This window comes from Notechis scutatus, chromosome 3, assembly GCF_049901735.1.
Source record: "Notechis scutatus isolate UNSWTSFEM ecotype Mainland chromosome 3, rNotScu1.2, whole genome shotgun sequence".
Classification (NCBI taxonomy): domain Eukaryota; kingdom Metazoa; phylum Chordata; class Lepidosauria; order Squamata; family Elapidae; genus Notechis; species Notechis scutatus.
In genome coordinates this window covers 52,595,701-52,618,990 of record NC_142011.1, presented here as the reverse complement: position 1 = coordinate 52,618,990, position 23,290 = coordinate 52,595,701, and the positions used below count along the sequence as shown (strand labels likewise).

Below are 23,290 nucleotides of genomic sequence, written 5' to 3'. Positions count from 1 at the left end.
CGGAGGAATCAGAAACCTGCCAGAGAATGAGAGGCGGGACAAGAGATCACAAGCGATAAGGGGGGGGGGGGAGGGGGGCGCATGGGGAGAGACTGGGGGCGAGTCACATGCGCTCTAGCGAAGGGGAAGCGGGAAAGGCGGTTTAACTGTCAAAACCAGGCGCGGGAAGGGAAGAGTTGTGTATAAAACAGGTCCACCGAAAGTCGCTCCAAGAAGATACCGGTTTGAGTATTCAGGAAGTGCTTGAGGTTTTTTTAAAAGAAAACACGAAAAAGCGCCGGTTATTTGGCCATATAGCCGCATTTCAACGTACATAAAGTTTGAAATGGACCTTCTTCCCCTGGCCCTTTGAAACCTAAAGATAAACAGTTCAGCAAGTTAAATAAAAATATAAATACAAAATCAGGTAGAAACTTTCCAGTAATTCACGTTTTGATATATGGATGGATAGATATTTTTTCCCTATTCAATTATATTCAATTTCTGGAGACGCCCTGCAGTTTTCTTGGCAAGATATTTTTTCAGAAGTGGTTTGTCATTGCCTCCTTCCTAGGGCTGAGGGAAAGTGACTGGTTCAAGATCACCTAATTGGTTTTGTGCATAAAGCAGAGTTAGAATTGAGGGCTCCCAAGTTTGATGCCTTAACCACTATGGGTAATCTTCGACTACATGTGTAATTGAGCATGCAAGTTTGCTTGTAAATCATGACTATTATGTGGGTTGCCAGTGACCATGCCTGAATTAACAACTATTTTTGTGGTGGTCATTAAGCAAACCCGCTTAATGGGGCGTTGTTTTGCAAGAAACCAGAAGTAAATACCGGTTTCTGGCTGAAATATCATAAATTGTAGTTACAGTATGTGACTGGGGTGTTGCAAAAGGCCATGAATGCAGGCCAGTTGTGTCTGCTGAGATTGGTGGCCAGTGGAACTTTGAATCTGGGTTATAAATAGTTTTTTCATAATTTTGAATGGTTGCCAAGCAACTGATCTTAAGGATTACCTGTATACCAAACTGGCACTGGTCCATTATATAGGTCCCTTGTATAAAGGAAAGTTCCTGTTCTTGTAACTAGAGTAATCATAGTCCTCAACTTAAAACCACAATTGACCCCAAAATTTCCATTGCTAAGCAAAACAGTTGTTGTGAGTTTGCCCCATTTTATGACTTCTTACCATAATTATTAAGTGAATTGCTGCAGTTGTTAAGTTAGTAACACAGTTGTTAAGTGAATCTGGCTTTCCCCATTGTATTTGCTTGTCAGAAGGCTGCAAAGGGTGATCACATGATCCCAGAACACTGCAACTGACGTAAATACATGCCAGTTGCCAAGCAAGTCACTTTTTTTCAGTGCCATTATAACTTCAGTCACTAAATGAATAGTTGTTAGTTGAGGACTATATGTGCATGGACATATGCTTTTTTTAATATATGAATACAGCAGAGGTTTCCCATTGCCTTTTTCTGGTTTTTTTTTACAACTTAGTATGATCTATTAACTCTAAAATTTCTGGTAGTCTCCCATTCAAATATTAACAAGGCCTGAATCTGCTTATTTTTTTTCCAAAATCAGTCATCGAAAATGGAAGCCAGCATTTATCAGAGTATCCATATTTGCATCAAGAGATAGCCAGAGTCTGCTTGATGTCTGCTTGATGTCCCGTGACCAGCAGTTTGCAAGAATGGATTAGTGGCTGAAAATTGTTTCACTGAAATGGTAACACAAATAATATAGCAGTAACCTGCTGATGATTACAACACCTTTCTGAAGATTGAAATTATTTCCAATTAGTTTCTTAACGTCAGTTATTACCCCCCTTAAGAACCATATGTGAAGTGTCTTGTGTTTGCCTTGTTGTATGACATATCGTATATAGGTAGTCCTTGACATACAACCACATTTGAGCCCAAAAGACAGTTAAGTGAGTTTTGCTCCCTTTTATGGCCTTTCTTGCTACAGTTTTAAATGAATCACTACAGTTGTTAAAGTTAATCATTTGGTCATTAGCAAATCTGGCTTCCCTGATTAACTTTGTCTATGGAAATTCTCAATCATCCAGGTCATGGTTGTCTCAAAGGTGTTTTTCCAAAAGGCAAGTGGACTTTTTTGTTTTTTTCTTTGAAGCCGTTCCACTTTCTGAAGAGAAAGTTTCTTGGACGAGAAGCAAAATATTGTCAAAGAAAAAAACAAAGTCCACTTGCCTTTTGGAAAATTAATTTTGGAACATCTATTGACTTTCCTTGTTGGAAATCAGCTGGGAAAATTACGGACAGTGCAACTATTATAAATACATGCTAGTTGCCAAGCGCCTGAGTTTTGATCACCTGACAATGGGGATGCTGCAAGTAAGAACAGATGATTATAAGTCACTTTTTTCAATGCCATTGTACCTTTGAATGGTCACTAAATGAATGATTATAACTCAAGGGCCACCTGAATAGGGGAAAAATTTTGCTTAAATGTAATCAGACTTCTGAATGTATACTGTTAATTTTGCCATAGTTGCATATTTCCCAAGTTTGGTTTCCCATTCTTGGAGATTACTTGATCTAAGTCCCTTAGGATTTTAAGATTTATCCTCAAGAATATAATTCTTGACCAGCAGCCCTATGCTGAAATTTGTGATAATGGTACTAAGTGTTCTGTCCCACCTGTATCCACAGATGAAAACTTCAAGTTACAGAGTTCAAATACTTTACGTAAACAAAACCAGAGACAGAAGATTCAATTGCTCTGTTATCACAGTCCTTTGGCAATCCTTCTAGATTCTGTCCGGCAATTCTGTATAGTTCGTAAATCACAACGCAGTAATCAGACACAAGTCTTTCCAAGGCAAAATTCACTTTCCTGATTAACAGTTAACACCTGAGGTTTAATTAGGGAAGTAGATTCAGGGGAGAGAGTGGACTCTGAATCCTCCAATAAATCAGGTTCATCTCTCAAATCCAACTCCTCTCCCTCTACTTGACTCCCCTCTAAGTCACTTAATAATGCAGGCTCGAATCTCAGTGCCAGATCTTCTTCATCACTCGAACCCACATCTGCTGACTGATCAGGTTCAAGTCTCGGAGTCACAACAACTAAGTATATAAAATAATTCATGTGATAAATAAATCCTGGTTTATCTCTTTAAGTTTCTAAAAAATGTGTGATTGACCAAGGCCATAATAGATAGTGAAGGTTGGTATCTGGTAAATCCATAAATCTAAGTCCAGGCCTCATAAATTACGGCTACTATTAGATATTCAATACACTGAGTGACTGAGGGTATGCGTTTGTCTTCCAATGTTGTAGAGCTAGATTCTTATTAATATAAAGGATATGGAGGATATATTTTCATATCCACTATTCACTACCATCTAGTAAGTACATACCAGTAGTTCAAAAGAATATAAAAGTCAAAAATATTAAATATTATCACAAAGTCAGATTAATATTCCATATAACTTTTTCCTAGATCATGACAATCTTAGGATATCACAAAAAAGTTTTCAACAAAGTATTATTCCCACTTTATTTATAATCCAATGATTTACTCATTCCTTTTGAGGGACTTCCAAGAAGTATTCGACGGCACTCTAGGCAAGTACAAAGGGCCCCCTATCTCTTTTAGCCTAGACCCAAATGTCGCCCCATACGCCTAAAACCCAGACGGGTGCCTTTTGCACTCCGGAAGAAAATAGACGAGCAGATTGACAAACTCGTCAAACAGGGGTTTTGCAGCCAATCGACCACGCCCGGTGGGAGACCCCTATAGTCACCCCAGTCAAACCAGATGGGTCAGTAAGGATCTGCGGGGACTATAAGGCCACCCTCAATTGCGCCCTGCAACAAAGCGCCTACCCCGTCCCAGTAGTGCAACACCTATTACACTCGCTGGGGGCAAGGTCTTTATGCTCGACCTGGCGCAAGCCTATCAGCAACTGCCGGTCGATGAAGAAACCGCCGAGGCGCAAACAATAGTCACCCACCGGGAGCGTTGTTGTAACCGACTCCAGTTTGGAGTCAGCGTAGCCCCAGGAATTTTCCAGAGCCTCATGGAGAGACTGCTGCGAGGAATCAAGGGGTGGTTCCCTATTTTGACGATGTATTGGTGTCAGCAGCCAACCAGGAGGAACTAGAGGGTCGCCTAAGGGAGGTACTAGAAAATTCAAAGGGGCCGGGCTAAAGGTGAAGAAAGAGAAATGCCAGCTATACACAGAGCAAGTCGAGTTTCTGGGATACCTCCTAGACCGACATGGCATCCACCCAACCGGAAGCAAGGTCAAAGCCATAAAGGAAGCCCCCACACCCAAGAACAAAACAGAGCTGCAGGCATTTCTGGGACTGCTAAATTTTTACAATGTGTTCTTGCCCCAAAGGGAGCATCGCGGCGGAGCCTTTGCATAGGCTCCTGGACAGGACGGCCAAATGGACCTGGGGGAAACGGGAGGACACCGCATTCAAGAATACCAAAGACCTGCTCACCTCGGATGCCGCTTCTCATTCAGTATAATGAGACCCTACCCATCGCCGTCACATGCGACGCCTCACCATTTGGCGTCGGCGCTGTCCTCAGCCATACACTCCCAGACGGAAAAGAAGCACCCATCGCCTTCTTTTCAAGAACACTCAGCAAACCCGAAAGAAACTACAGCCAATTAGATAAGGAGGCACTGGCCATCGTCGCAGCAGTAAAGAAGTTCCACGAGTACCTATACGGCCGCCGATTCACCCTCATCACGGACCACAAGCCGCTCAGCTAGGCATCCTGGCGGGAACAAGGCCACCCCGAACATCCTATCCCCCAGGATGACAAGGTGGTCTGAGTTCCTCGCCGCCACGACTACCGGCTCACACACAGACCGGGTAAGACGATCTCCCATGCAGACGCGTTGAGCCGCCGCCGCTTCCCGACCTAGACGACGATCCAGCTCCCACGACGACCACCCTCAGCATAGAGACATTGCCGGACTCCACCCATAACCGCGCCAGACATTGCCCGAGAGACTAATAAAGACAAGCGTCTGGCGCGGGTATTACATTGGGTAGCAAAGGGATGGCCAGAGAAAGACAGCGATGATGCATTCAGGACATTCCGAAACCGGCAAACAGAACTGTCGCTACAGAAAGGTTGTTTGTTATGGGGGACAGGGTGGTCATACCGAAAAACTGCAAGGGAAGGTATTACAATTATTACACGAAGGGCACCCGGGATTGTGAGGACTAAAGCTTTAGCCAGAAGCTATGCTTGGTGGCCAGGTATGGACAAGGAGATCGAGGCCTGGGTAGCCAAGTGCTCGCTGCCAAGAAACCAGACCAAATCCCCGCAGCACCAATTTTAGAATGGGAAACGCCCAGGGACCATGGTCGAGACTCCATATAGACTTTGCCGGGCCCACAAAAGGGAACACATTCCTCATCACGGTGGATGCTTACTCCAACTGGCTGGAGGTAAGCAACATGAAGACCACCACAACAGATGCAGTAACCAAGGTCTTAAACAAACTCTTCGCAACCCACGGTCTCCCGGATGTCATCGTGTCAGACAACGGACCCCAGTTCACCTCGCTGAATTCAAAGATTCCTAGCGGAACGAGGCATACGACACGCACTGACAGCGACGGCGCATCCGGCGGCCAATGGTAGGGCAGAACGGATGGTTCAATTTACAAAAAGAACCCTCCAAAAGATCGAACACGGGACATACAAGAAAAATAAATAAAATGCTCCTAATACAACATATCACCCCTAACACAACGACTAACAAAAGCCCGGCAGAATTACTAATGGGGAGAAAATTAAGGTCACCACTCGACAGACTACACCCCACATACAACCCGAAAAACCCCGGACTCATCTAGCAAGCACCGGTTTTTGCACCAGGCGACGCAGTCTATGCAAAAAACCTTACCGGAGACCCACTATGGGTACCGCAACTATAACCCAACTGACAGGACCCCACTCCTACCGCTACAGACAACCGACGGACAAACATGGAAACGCCACATCGATCAAATAAGATCAAGAACAAAAACACAACCGACACGCAACCAAACACAGACGACACCGATAACACAAACCAAGAGGGGAGGGAAGACACAGAGGATCAAATAGGAAATAACCAGCAATACTCACCAGTCAACAGCCAGCCCGAAGCCTCACCAGGAAGGAACAGCCAGGCCAGCTCAACCAGCCCGGAAAGACCAGGCAGGAGCGGCGAAAGTCGAGCTCGACCAACCCGGGTAGACCGGGAGGAGCTGCAACAAGAGGCCCAGCGACACCTTCCAGGGGTTCCATCGACAGGGCCAAGAGAAACAGAAGTCCCGACCGAACCGGCCGGGAACCAAACAACAACTAAGCTGCGCAAGTCAAGTAGACAAGTACGAAGCCCCGCCTACCTACGGGACTACGTTACGAGGACCGAACCAAGAGGAGGGGTGTTCTGTACAAGTCAATTTACATACTGTAGCCCCGTCGCGATTGGTTAAGGCGCACGGCGACCGGATTGGTCGAGCGAGCCGCACTGATTGGTCCGCTGGAATCCCCGCGATTGGTGGAAACTAATCGCGGGAGATTCAAGCGGTGTCATTGGTCGCGACCGCCGCGGCTCGAGAATAAAAAGCCGCAGTTTTTCCCTTCAAGCTTAAGCTGTATCAGGAGCCAATAAAGAGCTGAACCAAGTCACTGACTCCGAGCTTCCTTTCTCGACGGACACGACACCTTTTCTATACAAATTTAAAAGGTAATACATTTTAAATGTTTCTTTTTGTTCAATAGTCTAAGATCTATTAGCATTTTTATACAGTTGTGATACATTTTCCTGTTGTTTACTGAAAATGGGGATCTCTAATTCCTTGTTCAACCCAGTCTTTAAAGTTTGTATATCAAATTGATAGTATTGATCACAAATATTTATAAAAAGTAGAGAAGGAGAGAAAACATCAAGAGAATGATAGGATGAAGCATCAAAATCTAGGCAAGATGGACAGCATATAAATTTAATAAATACATTTTCCAGAAATAATATTTTAAATTCATATAATGGTGATAGGAGATACATTTAATCTTTTATAATTTCAACCCTAAACAGAGCCCAGGAAGGAGAATCTATATATATATAAAAGCAAAATACTACTCACTCATCATCACAAAATCTCCAGAACCGTAAAGGCTACAAACTTGAAATTTGGCACGTATGTTCCACTTGGCTTCACTAAGAAAAGATTTTTTGAAATGACCATCACAGCATTAGTATTTCGTATATTATTATTAACATGTTCTGATGCTAAGGAGTTCTACTCCCCATCCCCACCTGAAAAGAAATCTGTTCCAAATGCAAAACATAAACAGAGGAGTTTCAGTTTTAGTTTCACAGCACCAAGCAGCTTTAGTACAGAACAGTTGAGCTAAGTCATACCCAGGCTCCTTATTGTCTCCTTGCTCACCCAGCAAATACTGTTTCAGTTTCCAAACAGCTCTCAACTCTCTTACACACTGACAGGACACTAACCAAATGAATACCGATGGATGCTGGTAGGCAGAATTTTTTTCTCCTTATTTTCCTCCCCAAAAACTAAGCTAGTACATGATAAGTGAAACCATCTAAAATTTGGAATAAATCAAAGGTTATGCATGATGGTATAGTATACAGGTAGTCCTCAACTTATGACTGCTTCTTCTTCAGTGACCATTAAAAGTCACAGCGGTGCTGAACAATGGGGATTTATGATCAATCTATGGTATGTAGTTGTGGCCATTGCAGCATCACCAGGGTCATGTATTGGTGATCTGAATGCTTGAGTGCCCTGCTTGCAATTATGGCAACTCAGTGAGGTTTGGTCACATGGCTGCCATTTCTGACCGACCCTGTCAGTTTCCCAAAAGCAAAGTTGCCCTCATCATTTTTCTCCCAAAGAGGTCATTAAGGAGCATGAGATTCCAGAGTTCTTGTACTCTTTAGCACATGCCCATAAGCCTTGCCAGCTTGCTTGTGCATATGAAAAACAACAACTGAGTTTTATCTTCAATCTAGGGGCCATATCCCAAATCAGGAGTTATTTTATAAATCCTTTGGAAAATCAAAATTTATCTAGCCTAATATTATGCCAGAATTTTATCAAAAGGTTTTTCCATATTAAGTGATAGAACTACAGTTTTGTATTATCTGTCTTTGTTCCAATCAATCAGATCCTCTTCAAGCTGCGTATTATACTGTCTTCTTTCAAAAAGTGGTTTTTGGTTGCTTGGTTTAAAGTTTTGATTGGGGAGAGCACTGAGGTTATTCAAATAATTTAGAACCTTACTGTTAGAGGGGATATAATCTGCTCAGAGTCTTTTGGAGTTTAGAGCAGTGTATGAACCCAAATAAATAAAATGCTTCTTAATTTGTTGTGCAAATAAACTGTAAGTATACAGATAGTCCTCACTTAGCAACTACAGTGACTGTTCAAAGTTAACAATGGAGGAGACTTAAAACCAATTCTTGGAATTGTGACCATCATAATGTCCCTGCAGTCAGACAATTGTAATTTGGCAACTGGCATGCAATTATGAGGTTGCAGCATCCTGTGGGTCACATGATTGCTATTTGTGACCTTCATTGCTGGCTTCAGGTAAGCTGGTGCAGGGTGCGGTGGCACAGGCAGTCTTTAGGGCCCCTATTGTGGCTCATATCACACCACTATTCTGCAAGCTGCACTGGTTGCCGGTTTGCTTTGGATGCAATTCAAAGTATTGATAATCACTTATAAAGCCCTTCGTGGCATGGGTCCAGGTTACTTGAGGAACTGTCTCACTCCAGTGGACTGGCCCACCCCTTCTGTGCTGGTAGAGGGAGCATACTGTGGATCCTGTCAGTCAAGGAATTTTGACTGGTGGGGTCCAGAAGAAGAGCCTTCTTGGCCATGGCTCCTACCCTTTGGAACATCTTACCCCCTGAGGTGAGATTGGTTCCCAGCCTCCTGACTTTCCATAAGAGCCTTCACACCTGGTTCTGCCAAATGGCTTGGGGTCCCAATGGGGGAGTTTCATATTGCAGGTGGTTGACTAATTAAAAGCTAATCCCCCCTCCCCCCTTCTTGTGTATCCAGATCCCTTTTCTCTATATTGTGTTAATGATTTTGCTTTGTATACTCTGCTCAGTCATTTTACATCCAATGATTAATGCTTTTTTAATGTTTATTATACTGTAAGCAGCCCAGAGTAAATTTAAAATAATAGGAAGGAAGTTGCAAGTTTTGGTCACATAATGTCACACTCAATGAATAGGTGCCAGAACTGATCATGTGATTTTTTTTTTATAACTTTTCTCTTCCTTTACAGAAAGAATATAAGGATGGTGTTCTGGTTCTATAATCCAGCAGTTAAGTAATCCAAAAAAGGAAATGCTTAGGACCTGATAAATAATGATTTTCTGATAACAGAATCAGACCATGGTGAGAAAGAAATCAATTTTAATTTTGCAAGAAATTAATGAAAGCAGATATACATAAATTAGTAAAAAACTCTAGAATGCAAAGAGACCAATGGACATCTGAATAAGAATAACCTTAGAATGAGAACCACAGTAAGAAATATTAGTGATTTTGATCCCATTTACACTTTTTAAAGCCAGTTTGTTAGATGCAAAGCACAGTCTGAAAATATATATATTCCACAATTCATTTTAAAGATATGAGTTGTAATGATTTCTTCCTTCTTAAAAGTCAAAAGAACGAGTGAGAGTCACAGTAAAGCTTTTATGAGATTTTGATGCAGTTTATAATTCGAGTGCCTATCCATTGGTTGCAAAGACAAATACAACAAAGTATAGACTGAAATTTTAATTTTTGGGGTGTCATGCATCCATTTGAAATTTTTTTAAAAAATGTTATATCTCCCTTAAGGCAGATTTTTATAAAGTTCTGGGAAGATCACTTAGGATAGTGACAAGCTATTTAGAACATCAGATATTTTGGAACTATATCTCCTATAATCTATGACTGTCAAACATGGGGATTATTGGATTTTTATAAATTGAAGATTTTCAGATGACCTATGTTTGACATGATAAAGTGTCCCATGGATTATCTTGCGATCCTATAAACCACCATGCCTAGATGGTATAGACTGTGCCTTTGGTTTTCCCCCTCCTCCCCTGGTAATTTCTGAATTTGAGGAAATGTGTTTGTATTTCAGGAAATGAAATGTGTCTGTTCAAATAAAAATGTCTAAAATATATTTTTTATTTGTCCTGTAAGGTTACAATAATTCAATATTATGTACAGTATATTGAACAAGGCATATCAGAAGTAATATGCTTTGTGTAATTGGGTTTTTTTTGTCCTCATGCACTTATGAAATTTGCTGATTGTGGGCAAATGGGTTAAATGTATGTGCTATGCTTGTAGGTGTGCATTTTATAATAAGAAATTGTATGTTTTAGAAGCTTCTGCCTCTAGACAATCCCACAAGATTTTGTTTCAGGCATCTCAACTGGATTTATTCAGGACAATCCCAGCAAATCCACCCAAACTCTGAGTGGAACTGAGGGATTGTATGTGCAGATAGCAATTCTTCACAGCATATTCTTCACAGCATCCCTGCCAATGTTCTTGAAACCCATACTTCCCCAGCAGAGACCAAGTCTCCTTAAACAGGATTGTTGGACAGCTATCAACAGATGTAAAACATGGAGAAATAGCAATTGTTCACTGCCCTTATTACCACAATGTAATCCATAATATGGGTTTTTTACTTTTGCTTGGGCAGATTCACTCTTCATCTTTCTACCGTGACTCTCCAGACATCTCTTCTTTTGCTTTATCTCTTAGAGCTCTTCAAATAAAGTTCACATTGGGATCAACACAGGGGGAGACACCACACAAGGTCAATCAGGTTGAAACCTGTTCCATTTGCCCATACCAGGTTGCTTCAGCTCAATTGCCCACCAGATTCTTGGGGAAAATCCCAGCCTCCCTTTGGAATCCAGCTGGATTCATCAGTTGGAATGGGCTGATCTAACAGGCCTACCAACAACTGCATCATGCAGGAAAGCAGGACCAAAAGGTGGTAGCGTCAGAGAATCTCTAAGGACAACTAGTGGAGATTTCTTCCTATTTCATATCTGGCATGGGCACAATCTCTGACGCAACTATAATGGCAATGATAGTATCAGCCCTTCTGCTACACAAGCCTTCTCCAACATGATGCCTTTCTAGTTTTATTGAAAATGTAAGTTCAGTATTCCCAAACATTACTGGCTGGAAATTCTGGACGTTAAAGTCTCAAATCTAAAGGCATGATTGAGAAAAATTGTTTAAATTGTGAAAACACACTCTGGTAGAAGTTCCCTGAAGATGATCACCAACACAAGTTCAAAACCTCAGAAGATGAACCCTCTGAGCCTGGTATCTGACCCAGATTGGATCCTACAACATTGTCCTGGGACACGTACATTCACCATTTGTGTCAAAAAATGATACAAGTAAAGATTACAATTTTAAATTCTAGCATATTCATATATTGTGCTGAGCCATAACATGATTTGTTTGTTTTGATAAAAGGTTGTGAAACCCATGGTGTTTTTAAATCATCATTGTTAGGTTTAATATATGGCAACCAATTGTAGCTTATTGATCATAATGAAAACCTACCTTTGTGTGATGAAACACTTCATTAAATAATTCCCTAGTAGCAGTCTCCAAATAGATTGGATCATATTGGCTATCATACAGGGTAGAAATTGTACTGTTGAAAGGCATCAATTTGGGAAAACATTGAACAGTAGAATGCATATAAAATAAATACGCAACTCACATTTTATCTTTTATTCTAACATATTTAATTTTTCTCCCAGATTTATGTAGCTCTGGTCATTTTTTCCATATTACGTGGAAGTGATCCTATTTTCTTTGTTTTTCAGGCAATTATTACTCCAGACACAATCATTCCCCTGTTTGGTGATGGCATCTGTGGCATAACACCGAGAGCAGGATCAATTGTTGCTGGTGTGTACATGATCTTAATGACCAATATGTATCTTATCTTTGAGTTTCAACACCTAAGCCTTGCATTAATTAAATTAGCAAAGATTAAAATGAAAGGCTTAACCTGGATTATTCCATATTGCTATTATACAGCAATAGTTTTGGCTTTTATAACTTATCCTGTATGTTTCTATTATTTATATTGTATCTATAAGAGAAAAACTATAGGTCTTTATGTATACTTTGCTTGGATAATATTTTATGATGCAGCCAACGTAGCCATTATAATCTTGACTAGCCGCGCTGGACACCTACATGCATTTTCCATCAGTCCTTTAGAATGGTTTGGATTGGCCAGTAGGATTCCCGCGGATTGTTTTTGGCTTTGTTTTGTTATAACGTATATTATGTTGCTTGTTGAAGGAAAACGTGTAGGGAGGGTGTCAATGAGACAAAGGAGAACATCTAGATATATTACTGAACCTCCTAAGTTTAGACTTGGTGTAAGTGCCAAGAGACTTCAGTGATAGCTATCAAAATATTTCTTATGCAATTATGAACATCAGGCCTGCACAATACCTGGCATAACAAAAAATGGGCAATTAATATATTCATATATGTTAGCTATCCAATACCTTTGCCTATTCAGAACAATGAAATTAGGGTGATTGTCAGAAACATGGGAGGCCATAATATATACTAAGTTCAGAACCAATATATGTATATACCAAGTAATGCTTCACATTGTTTTACTTCATTGTCTTATTGGGTTAATCTAAATGTCTTTAATAAAGATAAATTTCATAATTACTGTACTTGGGTCTCTGGATTTGTTTGGGCAAAACATACTCCCCTCAAAATGATTAGTTTTTCTTTTTTTTTTGAGAAAAAAGTTTTATTGACTTTAACAACAAACAAAAACACATAAAACATAAGACATCAAACATAAAAGCATCGTCCTCCTTCATAAATTTACAGACAGTGTATCGGTTGGTTTGCCACTCTTTTTTGTGCATCCATTTCATAGTCTCCATTATAATTGTGTTACATATTAACTCATATTATCAATCAACAATTATATATCCTAGTATCATTATTAAACAATCATTTGGCTATAATTTTATTAATTCATATTTAAACGAGATAACTATACTTTACTTAATTTATTTTATAACAAATCATAAAATCATACCAAGTCTATCTTAATAAAATTTTATAAAGATGATATCAAAACAAAACTAAAAAATATATATATTAGTTATTTCCTAGGTTTCTAAATATTCTATTATTATATTTTATTATCTAACCATTGATAGAAAAGGTCCCAAACTTCATAAAATTGTTTATCTTCTTGTTCTCTAATTTCAAATGTCAATCTACTAAAATGATTAGTTTTTCTATAAAAGTACTTTTCTTATTTCTGAAATAATGATTTTTAGCAGACAAAGAAATGTGAATCCATGCAGAATTTTGAAAGTGCAATGTGGTTTTATGCTACAGTAGATAGATAGTACAGTATATGGAACAGGTTTTGCACTTCAGTAGATCCTTGAGAAAAGTATGAAGGTGACAAAAAGAATGGTTATTGTACATGTATTGATCTAGAAAAGCATATAAAATGAATAGTTTTTAAATATAAAATGTTTTATGTGAATATCGAATTGGAGCTTGGTTGCCAAATGTGGTAAGGACAAATGTAGTAAAGGCAGTCTGAACTTATGAGGATAAATGGAATACTTAGCAAGTAAGAAAAGGATGTGTGGTGCTGTTTAATATTTTTATGGATAAGCGTACAGGGAATATTTGCAGTAAGCTTAGAAGTGTATGAGTCAAGAATGTGAAAATATTTGTGCTTTTTCTATCTATGATGCTATGTTGCTGGCTGAGAACATGAATGGTAATCCAATTCACATTGGAGAACAAATACTTGTGTGGATCTGCATACTTTGCAGCAGATTTATTTCACACCAACCTTGAGTTTACCAGAAGCATTGAAGACTAAAGTACCTGATAGCTCAGCCACACAGATCCAGGTCACAACTGACTTAGAAGAACTGTCTTGAACTAATAAGTGGGTCTTACTTCTCCCTAGAGTGACCTATCTAGTGCCCTCCACATCAAAAGGAAACTGATCCCCTTAAGAAGTTCCATTAAAATTTCCTGTGGTTGGAAAAGAAACTCACACCAAAGAGAACTAGTTTATGTTTTCTATAAGTGGGCAGCAGGTGGTGCAATTTGTCTGCAAGCAAGAACTGGTAGGACCATAAAATAGAGAAAGTCATAGAAAATAAAGAAGCTAAATTGTTCTGGGATTTTAGAATTCAGACAGGCACCTGCCACATAACACCCCAGACTTAACAATTATCGATAGGAAAGATGAAAAAGTCTGGATAGTGGATATGGCAGTACTTGGAGACAGGAGAAGAGAAGAGAAGGAACTGGAGAAGATAACAACATACAAAATCTTGAAAATAGAAATAAAATGAATGGAGAGAAGGAAAAAACACAAAGTTAGTAGTAATAATAATCGGTGCTTTCGGTGCAATCTCAGGACAACGGAAGCACCATTTGAACACCATCTGCATTGACAATCAGTTAACTGCAAAAGGCAGCTTTACTCAGAACAGCTTACATCCTGTAACATTTCAAGCACCATCAAATGTCAACATCTGCCTATTCCATATTCTTGGGAAGAACTTGATGGATGGATTGAAATGCCAAAATCCAATTTATACACCTGGCTGTGTGATGAACCATAATAATCCATTGTCTTTATATTAGGCGAACATATAGGTAGTAAGAGGAAACAAAGCAGTAGTTTTTATTTATTTTCTGTGGAGGAGGATTGACTGTCGAGGCCTACATTTTGTTCTCACATACGTCCCAAGATTTCTTCAAAGATTTTCTTTACAAAGGACTCGCTGTGCGGGTACACATTCTCACATTGCTCAAGTAGCAGGGGTGTGACTAGATTTGAACCAATCATTATTCAAGCTCTGATGGCATCTACCCAGACAAAAAGTGAAGCACAGCCCAGGAGGGTAATTCTTATAGAGATTTGTTTGCTTTTTAAAACATTACTGAAAGGTCTGGAACTTGGATATATTTATGCGGAAAGTTCTTAAAATTAATTGTCCTTAATACCCTACTATATTTATACTGTATACAATACTAAAGGTACTTCATTGAATGAGCTATATTTTAACTGAGAAAAACTGGGAATAGGTTTGGGAATTGTGCCTTCATTTCCTTTCTGCAGAGAGAAAGTCCCAGGTGAACTAGGACAGCAGTCCCCAACCTGTGTGGCTTGGTGGCCTGTGTAGGGAGGGGATCTGGGCAGTGTCAGCATCTGGCTGGCATGCATGCACACATGCAGCTCAACTTGGTGAGAGGTGGGTCAGCACTTGAATCATATGCAAGCACAGCTTGCCCCTCCAGTTGTCTTTTGAAAAGCATCTTTGGAACCTGTTCCTACATGTACTGGTGCTGGGGAACTGGAAGTCTGCCTCATTGGGGATTGGGTTGCATACCAATCTCAATTCCAGGGTAAAGAGGCTTCGTGTTAATAATCTGTAAGAATCTGATGATGACCGACTTCAGAGGACATCATTCATTCACAAGTAGCTGGGTATGAGGTCCTCTCTCCTAGTGTACCATATACCTTGCTACCCAGCTAGTTTTTTCCCCTGAGATCCTCGGCCTTAAATCAATTACCCCAACTATGTGCCGGGGTTACCCATGTCTTGGGGCAGGGGTATCAAACTCAATTTCATTGAGGGCTGCATCAAGGTTGTGTTTGACCTCGGGGTGGGTGGGTGGGCAGGGTGTGTGTGGTCAGGGTAGGTGTGACCAGCTCAACTTCACTTGTGTCGGGCACTGTGGTGGCCAAGCGCTAAGGCTTCCCTCATACCCTCCCTTGCTCTCATTATTAATGCAGAACATTAATAGCAACCTTTTTGCATGGCTAGATCACTATCTTGGCAGACTAGACTAATGCCTTTTATTGACCTCTTTAAGGGAGACAGACTTAAGTTGGCCCACCCCAGACAATTTGGTTTACAGTGAGTGCCTGGTAATTTCTCCATAATGAAGCAGGAAATCTGTAGCCAGTCTGGTTGAATTGTGGAACAGAGATAGTGAAGATGCTTGAAGGTTGATATTCTTGATTCTTTGAGCCTAAGTAAGTTGACAGAGTACTCTGGAATCTGCTCAATCATCAGTAAATTAGACACTTGTCTTTCTTAAATAATACTGGTAGCTGGAAAGGGTATGATAGCACAGGGTGGGCACAGAAGAATCAAATACACTACATGACACCTGTTAAAGATGCTACATACCTACTTTCCTCTATCTTATCAAGGAAAATTTCTTATATTTTGCTGTCAGCCTATTAGAGCAGAAGATAAAAATTGTATCAAGAAAATTCAAGAATGGTAAGAGATGAAGTTGATTTTAAAAAATAGTATAGCAATAGAAATACAACAAATGTAAAAGATGTTTTAAAGTTTTTCTCAATTTCAAAAGATAACAAAATAGGTGCCTAGCAAACTACTTTTTAAAGAGCATTTCAAGCAATACAGCATGGCAGCCATGTACAATATTTGTTGTACACTTTCTATAACCAGTCTTATCACACAGACCCATGGGAGCTAGTATTTGTCCGTTCAGCTGATATAAACCTATGCACATTTTATATAACATGCAGTCCAAATACTATAGCTGGTTTGCCAAAATGAACTGGAAGTCTGAAGGACACATGTTGTTTATTCATACAAAAACTCCACAGATGGCCATAATCTTAAAAATAAAAAGAATTGAGACATAGAAGGAAATTGCCATAAATGAATTTGCTTTTCATCCATATTGTGCTAAAGCAAATAAGCCACTATATAGTGTATACAGTTTTGCTTTTCAGGATAGATCCAAAATTCAATTATTTTGATTTACTAATGTAACATATACCCACAAGCTATAATCATAACTAAAATTAACCTGTCTGGATGCAATTTAGAGACAGAAAATGGCAGGGAACATTGCATTCTTCTGTCATTTGATTCAATGCTCTTACTAGAGTCAATTTAGAAATTTGTTGGAATGTAAATGCTATCAATGATTTTTGTGAATTTGCATGAATGAAAATGGGAAACAAAATGATAGTAGGAAGAACAAGTGAATATTATAGAAATTCTGAACCACAACCAACATCCATAATCAGGAGAATTCCTGATGTGTTTTATGATAAATAGCAAGAGTAGCTTCAAATGAATTCCCAAAAATAAATATCAAAGACTTTGTTAAATATATTCTTACTAGATAGTAATTTAGGCAAGTTTCACAACAAACTTTAACCTCATTATTTAATGGGACCCAGTCCTAATAATGCATAGGACTTTTATTTGAATTATTGTAAGATAATTCATTTATTGCAAACATTCCATTTATAATAAACAAGGATGTATATTAATTTGTAATTTGGCTTTGGATACATTTTCCCTGATAATTATTTTTACTATTGGAAACCATTGTCTTTTCAGACGAGCAGCAAATAAACTGCAGAAATTAACTTGTCTGGTAGCAGTACACTGGGCTGTCCAAGGCCTTTCTTTGATGCTATTATTCCTGCCGCCACTCAGGAGATATTGACCATTCAAAGTTAATATTCTGTACAAAGAGAAGAAAAATCTGTAAGATCCTATAATGATAATCTCAAACTTAAAGAAATACTGCAGAACTATAGAGTAGATACCGTATCAGGTTAGATTTCATGTATAGAGTGAGATATTGCAGTAGAAACTATATTGGTAGCCAAGGCAATTTATATCTGAAATGTCATCATGGGCAAACATCATTGGTTTTTGCTGAGTAAACGGTCAGAGGAGGGATGATAGTAATTTACTATACAGTTAGAGCAACAGTTTTAAACAACTGAATGTGAGACATATGACCATTAAATATCCAGTAGACTGATTAAATCAAGTGATTCCATTTTTATTTAAAACAGAATGTATAAAAAAAATAGCATTTCTGAATTCTCTGTACAGTATTAGCTATTAAAAAAAACAGCAGACTACGCACCAAATTACTTAAACAAGGTTTGACAGTGTTGAAGTCTGGGACATCTTGCTCCCTTTCAAAGTACAGCACTATATACACACGCTATCTATACATATCCTCCCCATCAATACCAGTTAAAAACAAGTCTCAAACATGTGGAGAGGCTGAACAGCAACAGTTGGTTTATTTACAGGTGATGGGGAAGGGCAGTCAGCTGTTCCATACAGAAGCAAGATATCAAGCAAAAAAAGGCAGAAGATAATCAAAGAGGGATTAGAATATGGAACTGAAGTAGTAGCAACATACCAGAACAGGTCAACAGCTATAGCAGTGAGGTGTATGCCAAGAATTTGCATGATTCATAAATAAAATAAATAAAATCCTACCAGTTAGGATATTCCATTTTTAAAACCCTAGAAATAAATTAAAAACACTGAAGTAAAAATATTATGACTACAATCTTCTGTACACCAATTTTTGTTCTTGTATTCTGTACAAATTTACAGTTTACAGTTGCATTGTTTGTGCACTAGATGATGCCTTCATGTTCAAAAGGCAGCAAAAGCAAACACAGAGTTTATACTGGACAGCAATTAGGGTTGCTAATATTATCTCCTTCATTCTGTAGTTCTTTTGAAACTGGAATAAATTTTAAGACGGATCTTAAATCTGTAAAGCAGCAGTGAAGGAATGTTCAAGTATTTCCCCCCAGCACAGCTCAGTTTGCAATTGAAGGCACTCAGAACATGGTAGTAGTAACACAGTGAAGGCAGGTAGCCGCTCCAAATCACTAACTCCCTCCCTTCTCTTGTACCAAACATCTCCTCTAGTTCTTTGCGCCACTCATTTCATATTCTAGGATTCGGCTTGTCCAATTCATCTAGTGGTGAGAAGATTTATAAGTCAGGCTCCCAAACAGCAAGTCCACTCTCCCACAAGAGATGAGTTTCTTCAGACTTAAGAAAGTCATCAGGCAGCCTATGTCTGGAAAAAGATGAGTCACATTTCTATAAAGGTCTTCACTCCACCAGATCAAATACGGCAAAATTTTGTTTTGTTCCTCAGAAGGATGAGACATACTATTTGCTAGATTCTTGAATTAGACTATGCAAGTGGATCTCAGCTGTTTCCTGAGGCAGGAGAACATCTTGCATCCAAGAATGATTCAGAAGATCTTCAAAGGATGGCCTGTCAGAAGGCCTTAGAGCCAAACACCACTTAATGAGATGCTGACATTCTACAAAAGAAAGTGCAAAATTAGCAAAGGTCCACTGATGAGGAACATCTACAAAATAGAACATTATAAATGCTACTGCAAAATCTCAATTGGTTATTTAATAAAATGAGACTTCTTTACAAAGCTGAAACTCTTGAAGCCAAAACAACCATTCATCCATGCTTTATTACTTTGCCAAGGTTATATAAGATCAAAATTCTTAGATTGAGTTTTCAGGAATGCTAGCTTCTAAACCTTGGCTAAAAGCAATCATCAAAAATTTAAATCCTTAAGATGTTGCTTTATGTGACAGTGGTACTTGCATATTATTAGTTACTGCTTATCCAATATACTAAACAAGTTATTTCTGATCAGCATTCCAGACAGAATTTCACTCACCCCAAATTAACACTTACCTGAAGAAATCCTTTGACGAAAATAGACCTGGCCTTTTATAATCTCTTCATCATGCTCAAAAGGAATGTCCCCACACACCATATCATAGAGTAATACCCCGAGTGACCAAACAGCAGCAGATCTGCCATGATATCTGTGATATCTGATCCATTCTGGAGGACTATAAACTCGAGTGCCTGAAAATAGATGATAGATCATCAGGATTTTTTTTAAAAAACTACAGAAGTCAGAAACAAGTACTGTACTCTTAAACCTTATAGTTAGATGTATATAGATATATAGACAGTCTCCACGGATTAGTAATCAAGAGGCATAGGAATTTAAAAAGATCTAATTTTCAACTATTAAAAGATTAGTATATGTTTCATCTTTAAAATGAACTTTTATACCATTTGTCTATATCTTAAACTTAGACTGCAGCTTGTAAGTGCAATGCCAGAAACTCTTGCCTAGATGTCTTTGTTGTAGTGCTTGATCTTTCTCCCTCCTCCTCCCTCTCTTGGCAGGAAGCAAGGATACTGAGGTCAGAGCTGCTTGCCTGGTTTCCATCCACGTGACTCTTGTTTACAAACTTTGAGTTGTAAAAAGATACTTCATAATCCACAAGGGGGCACTAGAACCTTGGGAAAGCGCCTAAAAGAAGGCAGCAAACCCATCCTGGTTATTAACCGTTAAATTAAAAACAAAACAAAAAATTCAAGGCAGCGCGTGCCATTTGGGAACCCAGACCAAAAAACAAAAACAAGCAGCAAGCCAGCAGAAATTTTTCAAATAAACGGCTCTGAAGTCTTCCATGACTCTGTTAGCAACGCAGTTTGTTTTCTGGGAACAGTTTGAATGCACATGCAGATCATATCTCTATTCTAACATTAATGTTTAAATCCCAATCACTGCAAACTTGCTTTCAAAAACCATTTATTTGCATTTCTATTGCTAAAGTGAGATTATTTTAAAATGATCACCCCTAGATCAAATTTCACAGCATTCATGCCCTACAAAATGCAGCTTCCCTATTGAAATGATTAATTTAGTGAGTCTGTAAATACAGCTTTTAACAGTAACCTTTTCCTCAAGGCTTCATATTCAGACATCACAGGGAAGGACAAAACGCAAAAACCTCTCTTCAGTCTTACCACACAGAAATACTGCACAAGGTCTATACTTTTATTTTGGACTTGTAGTTAGACTACCATTAAAACAAAGACTTGCAAGAATATTTTACATGCAGCTTAGCACACATCCATTATATCTAGCAGGTAAATTAGTAAGCATAACTTGAAAACAATCTGCAATAGATTTTTTTCTCCCAAGACATTTCCTTTTCACATTTTTAAGTAAGGTTATGAGCCCATCGGATTGAATAGAAAAACAGTATTAAAGGTTAGCCACAAATAAGCATTAGTTCTCTGGGCAAGAGCAATTTTATTTAGGGAATAATTTATGAGAATCAAGTATACTTCAGAGAAAAGACAAATCGTTAAAATCACAGGAAGAACCTGTTCTATTGCTGTGAAGTTACTTAAAACACAGCCTAGGGAACACTATGTTTCTGAAATGAAACTTCCTGGCTCAGTTTTGAATGAAAACTAAGAACACTCACCATCAAAGTCTGTGTACACTGTGTCCTTGAGCAGTGCCCCAGATCCAAAGTCTATAAGTTTGAGCTCTCCATTGCTCAAGTCAATCAAGATATTCTCATCTTTGATATCCCTGTGCAGGACACCACAACTGTGGCAATGTCGAACTGCTTCCAACACCTGACGGAAAAAGCTACGGGCCAAATCCTCAGGAAGAGCACCTCGTTCTGTGATGAAGTCAAATAGATCTTGAACAGGATCTGGCCTTTCCAAAACCAAAATGAAACTGTCTGGCCTTTCAAACCAATCCAGCAGCCGGATCACCCCTCGAAATCCAGAGCCAACCTTTTTCAGGAGCAAAATCTCCATGGGTACCCTTGTTCCACCAGGCTGCGTAAAGAATGGGAAAAGGGGCGAGGAAAAAATGATTTCTGAGCAGGAGAACAAGTTGAACTTCAACATCCAATACAGACTGAAGATCTTTCTACAGTAACAAAACTCCAAGCATTCCTCCCTTCCTCCCACAACTTACCAGTTCTCCCCATTCGGAAACCCGGTCCCGGGACACATGCTTGATGGCCACCTTCAAATACAGGGGAGAGAGAATAAAAATTCATACATATAGCAGCCAATGCTAAAGGAAAATATATGAGTTTACTGGGGAGGCGGGAAGGGTAAAAACAATAGGGGACGATGGAGGCTGCAAGAGGGCACACTCCACTCGAAACCCATCACTCACCGGAGCTCCATCTGCCAGCCTGGTGCCTGAGTAGACAGAACCGAAGCCTCCGCTGCCGAGCAGCGGGCCCACTTGGTAGAGCTTCTCCAGGGATTCCTTTTCCTTTCCTACAAATAGCAGGAAGGAAAGCTCATTGAAGACCATGCCCTGTCAGACATGTCCTCCCCCCCCACCTCCTCAAAACAAAACAAAGCAAAAAAAACCCAAAACAGCCCACCCCAATCCAGTCCCTGCCTCATTAAACCGGGGTATTTTCAGGTCATCTATCCATCCATCCATCAACCATTCCCGACTGGTGGTTCCAGCCTCCCGCCTTCCCCTTCCTTTTCGCTCTCTTTCAGCTGACCTGGCAGCGGCTTGACGGGGTGCAGATCCCCGCCGGGCGTCGAGCATAGGTGGGCCAGTGAGTTGATCTTAGAGAGCAACATCCCCGCCCCGTCCGCGTGTTCCAGGCAGGCCGGGGTTGGCAGCAGCGGCAATGTCTCGGAGGAGGAGGAGGCGACGGCGACGGCGGCGGCAGCGGCACAACTGCCGTCTCCTAGGCACGGGCGGGAGCTGCGGGCGGGGTCGTGCCGGGCCAGCCTGCTCCCTCCCGTGTGGCGCGGCGGCCCGGCTTCAGCCGCCTGTAGTAAAAGTGGGAGGGAGCAGAGCTGGGGTGGAGCCGGGGAGAGCCGGCGGGCAGGTCTCCAGTCCGGGAAGACTCCGCCCACTGGCGCTGCCTCGGCCAATCCCTGCTGCAGTTGGGAGCCCGCGCCGGGCCTCTTCGTCAGAATGGACTGCTGAGGAGGCTCGACGTGGCGGGAAGAAAACGGCGCCAAAGAAGGGGGGAAAGAGGTGGGGGGAGAAGAGGGTAAGAATGAGAAGCTGGAGACCGGGAGGAGGGGGCTGGAAAGGGCTGAGATCGTTGGCGGGAAAAGGGAGAAGGCAGTGAGGAAAGGGGTGTCCTTGGAGAATTGCTTTTTTTTTTTTTTAATGTAAGGAAAATACATTCACGATTGCCCGTCTTTTTCTCGCCATTGTATCATTGCCGGAACATGAGGGGTAACATTCAGTGGGTGCATATCCTCTTCATCTCTGCTGCCTTCCGTGCAGTCGTTTTTAGGCAGGGAGCTCCCTGCCACACGTAGAGATACGTGTGGCGGGGGAGCTCCCTGAAACGGCTGCAGATACACCCACGCCGACTCTGCTTGAAGACGACTCCTAATGACTCATGGCTTCTGATGGGGGGAATCCTGTTCAGAACTTCCAGGTGCAGCACTCTGCTTTCTTCCGAGTAAATGCCATTACGTGCAAGAAACTTAGGAAAACGATAAAGTGGCAATTCAATCGAACGCCAGT

The 23,290-nt window shown here is 40.3% G+C and overlaps 2 protein-coding genes across 3 annotated transcripts in view; one reads left to right on the top strand and one right to left on the bottom strand.

The window, feature by feature from the left end:
* The window catches only part of TMEM217 (transmembrane protein 217), a 33,058-nt gene extending 20,344 nt beyond the window's left edge, over positions 1–12,714 (top strand). Inside the window, exons 1-3 of one of the 2 annotated variants that reach the window (XM_026677848.2) lie at positions 93–1,717; positions 9,305–9,417; positions 11,886–12,714. In XM_026677848.2, the coding sequence (XP_026533633.1) occupies positions 9,415–9,417; positions 11,886–12,476 (594 nt within the window). In that variant the 5' untranslated portion in view covers positions 93–1,717; positions 9,305–9,414 and the 3' untranslated portion in view covers positions 12,477–12,714. Of the gene's footprint in view, positions 1–92; positions 1,718–9,304; positions 9,418–11,885 lie in introns of those variants that run through there. The other variant, XM_087959899.1, reaches the window with a different exon arrangement.
* A 5,202-nt stretch (positions 12,715–17,916) lies between these two features.
* On the bottom strand, positions 17,917–22,639 carry PIM1 (Pim-1 proto-oncogene, serine/threonine kinase). The gene is made up of 6 exons (XM_026678153.2): positions 22,299–22,639; positions 21,953–22,059; positions 21,746–21,796; positions 21,237–21,603; positions 19,636–19,812; positions 17,917–19,240 (listed from the first exon to the last, which is right to left on the bottom strand). The coding sequence occupies exons 1-6, from the start codon at positions 22,378–22,380 to the stop codon at positions 19,083–19,085; spliced, it is 942 nt and encodes a 313-aa protein (XP_026533938.1). The 5' UTR covers positions 22,381–22,639; the 3' UTR covers positions 17,917–19,082.
* Positions 22,640–23,290: the final 651 nt, after the last annotated feature.